The 6,000-nt window shown below is 53.0% G+C and overlaps 1 protein-coding gene across 1 annotated transcript in view; it reads right to left on the bottom strand.

Moving 5' to 3' along the window:
- The window catches only part of LOC138285765 (protein ABHD15-like), a 40,840-nt gene extending 35,945 nt beyond the window's left edge, over nucleotides 1-4,895 (bottom strand). The window contains exon 1 of the mRNA XM_069226122.1: nucleotides 3,820-4,895. Within this exon, the coding sequence (XP_069082223.1) occupies nucleotides 3,820-4,356 (537 nt within the window). The 5' untranslated portion in view covers nucleotides 4,357-4,895. The remainder of the gene's footprint in view (nucleotides 1-3,819) is intronic.
- Between the last annotated feature and the right edge of the window lie 1,105 nt (nucleotides 4,896-6,000).

A 6,000-nucleotide genomic window follows, 5' to 3' on the forward strand; every position in this document is an offset into this window, starting at 1 on the left:
CAGAGAGAAGCTCCAGGGCACTAATGACATAAAACAATTTAGATGGGCAACGTGCAGAAGCTCCTTGTCAAAGAAACAACCGTATTTCAGTTTATTTGAATACCACTGGACATTTGGCCCAAAACGATTGATTAGCAGACAAGTCTCCTTGAAAACGTCTATAAGACTTTGAGAGACTGTCGTGCTAAACCTGTCTGATATGCCAGGATACATTGTGGTCCTCCAGGGACCGTGGTGTGTAAACAAATTATGGGTTCCCCAAATATGCCTCCATGGACTGCGGTCTGTAAACAAATTATGGGTTTTCCAAATATGCCCCCATGTTTCTAAAACAAGCTCTCAAAGTGGGATTTTCTTTTTGAAAAGAAAATTACCCTGTAACACTAGAAACTTCTCCCAGCCTGCAGGGCAGGAGGAGGTCATTTATTTGTTTTTTTGTTTGGGACTTGCAGGCTTTTCCTAGGTGTCCAAACCAGGAAAAAGTATAGTGGAACATCCTCCACAGTCCAACTTAATTTGAGCCAGTGGTTGCCGGTGGGTGCCTCTAGCACTCATTTCTGAGTACCGGCTCTTATTTTTCCTTATCGGGCATTTCCTCCATGCAAAATAGGGGAAACACAGAAAGGAAAGAAGAGAAAGACAGGAAAACGTTCTCAAAGGGATAATGCAGGAACCCCTAAAAGAGACTTAATGGGACATGGAGTGACTCGTAGTGGATTAAACAGGCCTAGGGTGGATGCAGCACAATCAGCCTTGGTATTCGGCACACTGACATTTATTAATGCTGACTGCAGGCTTCTGAGCAGCACTTTAAGCACTAAGGCCCATATTTATACTTTTTTAGCGCTGCATTTGCGTCACTTTTTGACGCAAAAGCGGCGCAAACTTACAAAATACAATAGCATTTTGTAAGTTTGCGCCGCTTTTGCGTAAAAAAGCGGTGCTAAAAAAGTATAAATATGGGCCTAATTATTTTCCAAATCAACCCTGGACTACTCCTTATACATGGGCAGATGGTCTGAGGTACTTAGCTTGAGGGCCCAAAGTCAGCTGAGCAGTGGGTCAAAGGTTTCCACGAGCAGAGACAGCACAGGCTCTGCCCAAGGAAAGAGGACGGCTCACCCAGAGAGCAGACACACAGGCAAACACCGAGAAGGTGGACACCGGAGACCCTCTCAGTCACCCGCCTTATAAAGACCTGGGTTTGTTAACATCTTCTTGGAGCTACAGCTGCTGTAGAGTAATATTACTGAAGGCTTGGGGTGAAAGTCTCCTCCTTACCACTGCTTACCACTGCACTGTTACCCTCCAGCTAGGCCGGGTGAGGTCACTGTATGTACTTATCGGCTCCACACTAAATTCCACTCTGTCTGCTGTTCTGATCTGTTGACCCGCGTGCATGTTGGTGTGAAATGATTCTACGTTTTTATCTCACTCGATGTTAAGTGTTCTGTCATGGGCAAGGACGTATCCCATGCCATATAAAACTGCAAAAATAAATATAAACTCTAGGCGCTAGGTGCCAGTGGCGCCGGAACTAGGGGTGCGGGAGGTGCTGTGCAAAAGCGTTTAGCAGAACAGTGCACAATAAAGGGACTTTCACATGTTTTCTTCTGGCAGTATTTGGTGTAGCTTTCAAGGAAATGCTGTCAAATATTCCCTATCCCTTCAATGACGTGACGCCATCAGCCAACACCCCCCCATTCTGCTCAAGCACCACTGCCAAGTACTTCATGTTTTCACTATTATTTCTCATGCTGGCTCTACTAATTGTTTGTTAAAAGTGTTTTTTTTTTATGAAATGCCCTTGCAAGGACATTAACATTTCATTGCTGCAGCTGCGCCCTTCTCCCAGCATCCGCAGGATCGGGTGGAAAATGGTACCCCCTCACCCCCACTTCTTCTTATGAACTCACTTGCGTGACCCTTCCGGCCCCTGATGATATTACCCAGCAGAGACCTGACCCAGTGTCTATGGTGACATGCTGGAAAGCATCGCCGAGCCCTCCTCTGATGACAAACTTCCATGGGGGGGCAGGGCTCGTGGCAACCTGGGGTGTGCTAGCCAGTCTCCTCTAACCCAGGGAAGCTCGTGACGACTGATAACGGGAACCCACATCGAGTGATAAACTCACCAGCATCACCCATCCCTGAGCCCTTCTCTGAAGGCAAACTCACCTGCGGCGCGGGGCTGATGGCAACCTGGGGTGTGCTAGCCAGTCTCCCCTATACCGAAGGAAGCACGTGACGACTGATAACGGGAACCCACAACGAGTGATAAAGTCACCAGCAATAACCAGCCCCGAGCGGGCCCAGCTTTAGCGCTGGTGGCGTCCAGTGCGACCATGAGTGTTGGTGCCCCCCAATGACCACCTCCGCCATGGATTCCCTCACTGCCACCCTTTAACAGAGCCCCTCAAGTCTCCATAACCACTCATTCTCATTTGCATTTAATTCATTTTATAGCACCTGGTACTCACTCCAGGGTAGGGTGTCAGAGCACAGAGAGACTCGAGCTGAGGTGTGTACCTCAGTGGCTACGAAATGTCAGGTAAGACAGAAGACTAGAAGGCAAGGAGTAACCATATCCATACTGGTAGGTGGTGGAGTTTAAGAGTGCTTGTCCTGGAGAGGCACAGTCTAGGGTTTTAACTTACAAACTGCAAGTAACAAAGGGGATCTCTGTGACAAAAGCAGTAACTCACTGACCTATTTACATTATGTGCACTTCTGTGATCTGCAGCAGGCATATTAACCCTCTGCACTACTTTAAAATGAGTCGAAACTTCCACTAGCCACAACTCCGATCTCTCTTCAGAAAGAACAGTAATCATGGAGTCATCTCGAAATTTGTATTGTTGTCTGAAAATAGCTGGAAGCAAGGAATGCCAGAAGTGTGTGCTTTTAAAATCACAATACACTTGCAGACACGGCGGCTCCTCCCGAAGTGAGCCCCGCACTGGCCCCGAGCCCTCCTCTGGTGACAGACTCACTGCGGCTCAGGGCTAATGGCAACCTCGGGTGTGCTAGCCAGTCCCCTTCAACCCAGGGAAGCAGTGACGCGGGGGAACCACAACGAGTGATAAACTCACCAGCATCACCCAGCCCGGGGCCCTCCTCTGATGACAAACTCACCGCGGCGCAGGGCTGATAGCAAGCAGGGGTGCGCTACCCAGTCTCCTTTATACCCAAAGAAACAGTGACGCACGAGAAACCACAGTCAGCACTTCTAGTAAACGCACCAGCATCACCCAGCCCTTCTCTGATGACAAACTCACTGCGGCGCATGATTGATGGCCACCTCGGGTGTGCTAGCCAGCCTTCTCTATACCCAGGGAAGCTCTTGATGCAAGGGACCCAACGAGTGATAAACTCACCAGCATCACCCAGCCCGGAGCCCTCCTTTGATTCCAAACTCACTGCGGCGCATGGTTGATGGCCACCTCGGGTGTGCTAGACAGCCTCCTCTATACCCAGGGAAGCTCTTGATGCAAGGGACCCAACGAGTGATAAACTCACCAGCATCACCCAGCCCGGAGCCCTCCTCTGATTCCAAACTCACTGCGGCGCATGATTGATGGCCACCTCGGGTGTGGTAGCCAGCCTCCTCTATACCCAGGGAAGCTCTTGATGCAAGGGACCCAACGAGTGATAAACTCACCAGCATCACCCAGCCCAGAGCCCTCCTCTGATTCCAAACTCACCTGCGGCGTAGGGATCATGCAAGCTCGGGTATGCTAGTCAGCCTCCTTTACACCCAGGGGAGAAGTGATGCACGGGAACCCACAACGAGTGATAAAACTCTGATCACAAACTCACCTCCGTGAAGTTCCGGGTCACCTTTCCGAAGGAATTTGGGATGCAAAGCAGAACCGGGGCGCTGGAGTTGGAGGATGACCTGCGCCTCCGCGCCCCCAGGCCCACTGCCCAGTCCAGGGCCACCAGTCCCTCGTCTCTGAGCTGCAGGTGCTCTCTCACGAAGTGAACTCTGCTGCTTGTGGGGCCCAGGAGGGACACCGCGGTCTGCAGGGAGGGCAGGGCCCACCAGGGCCAGCCCCTCCAGCGGGGGCCCCCGAAGCTCGGACAGTGCACGAGCAGGTAGCTGGCCAGGGCGGAAGGCGTACACCTGAGCATTGGCTCTGCGGAGGGGCCCTGGCCGGGGGCGCGGACCCCCGTCTGGGTGAGGGCCATGAGAGACAGGCCACCGGCCAGGAGGAGCAGGAAAAGGATGACGAACAGGAGCAGAAGGACAATCACCACAGTCCAGGACCAGAGCAGCCGGGCTATGGCAAACAGCACAGCGATGCCCAGGAAAGCTGCAATGCACTTGGGCTTTGGAACTGGAGTCCCAGACATAGCCTGTGGGAACCAGAGCGGCCGAGACAGAGAGGGAGGGGGGGATCTCCAAAGGGTGCTGCGTGCACCGTAAAGGGAGGCACCGGGGGATAGGGGTGAGAGCTGCACAGGATCGATAGAGAGACAGCGGGGGAGCGTGTGCACGAAGCTCTGAATGAACACCAGACAGACGAGCAGAAAGTGTGTGAGAAAAAGGAGGGGAGAGCAGGCGAAAGGCGCCGAAAGAGAGCAGAAGACACCCCGCGAAGATGAGGAGAGCGAGACAGAAACCTAGGAAATGCACAAGAAAGAAACTGTGCACCAAAAACTGAATACAACCCAAGGAGAGAGGTGGAAAGAGTGCACGAGAGAGATAGGTAGAGAGTATAAGGGGGAGGGAAAGACTGGCTGCTCTTCTTAAAGAAATCTTATTAAAGTACAGCAGGTGTTCAGAGGGGCAATGGACACCCACCAACTGAAGGCGGGGCACTGAGAGTGGGTCCTGCACCGAGAGAGGCCTGTGAGCCGGCAGAAGGAGCACGGAAAGAGACGGACCGCGCGCATCTTCCAGAGTACAAGTGAGAACAGTCCGAGAGGAGTGGGAGGGGCACCCAGGAAGAGAGGGGGGAGGGGCGAGGGGCGCCAGAGGTGGGCGAGTGCACAGGAGGAGGTGCAGGAAGGCACTATGTGTGAACAGGCACCAGAGAGTGGAGGCAGTGAGTGTGACGGGGAGATAGGGGGCAGTGTGAGTGCGAGGGAGAGATGAGAGAGGGTACAGGATGTGAGTGCGAGATGAAGGCAAGGGAGAGATGAGAGAGGTCAGTGGGAGTGCGATGGAGAGATGAGAGGGGGAGTGTGAGGGAGAGATAGGGGGCAGTGGGAACGTGAGGGAGACATGAGCGGGTTGGTGGGAGTGCGAGGGAGAGCTGATGGGGCAGTGGGAGTGCGATGCGGAGACAGAGGGGGAGTGTGAGGGAGAGATAGGGGCAGTCGGAGTGTGAGGGAGACATGAGAGGTGCAGTGTGAGTACGAGGAGAGGTGAAAGCATGGGGGAGATGAGTGGCCAGTGGGAGTGTGAGAGGGGGATAAGAGGGGCAGTGGGAGCGTGAGGGGGAGATGAGAGGGGGCAGTGGGATTGCGAGGGGGAGATGAGAGGGGGCAGTGGGCTTGTGAGGGGGAGATGAGATGGGGCAGTGGGATTGCGAGGGGGGATGGGAGGGGGCAGTGGGAGCGTGAGGGGGAGATGAGATGGGGCAGTGGGAGCGTGAGGGGGAGATGAGAGGGGGCAGTGGGCTTGTGAGGGGGAGATGAGATGGGGCAGTGGGATTGCGAGGGGGGGTGGGAGGGGGCAGCGGGGTGGCGAGAGAAAGGTGACAGCGTTGGTGGGAGTGTGTGAGAGATGAACAGCGCTATCTAGAGACGCCTCCACCTAGATTAAACACAGACACGTACTTTTTGGAGAAAGATAAAAAAGCTTTATTGAAAAGATGAAGCGCCATGATTTAGGTATCGTCTCTTTGAGACTGGTATTGCAGCAACCTTCGCCCACACAAACCGACAACAGGCAGGAGCTGAAGTTCCCGCCCCGGAAAATTTAGCAACAAACAAAAAAACAAAACAGAAAAAACAACAAGCTGGCAGTATTTGCTGAAATAAAAATCTGGG

This window comes from Pleurodeles waltl, chromosome 3_1 (genome assembly GCF_031143425.1).
Source record: "Pleurodeles waltl isolate 20211129_DDA chromosome 3_1, aPleWal1.hap1.20221129, whole genome shotgun sequence".
Classification (NCBI taxonomy): Eukaryota; Metazoa; Chordata; class Amphibia; order Caudata; family Salamandridae; genus Pleurodeles; species Pleurodeles waltl.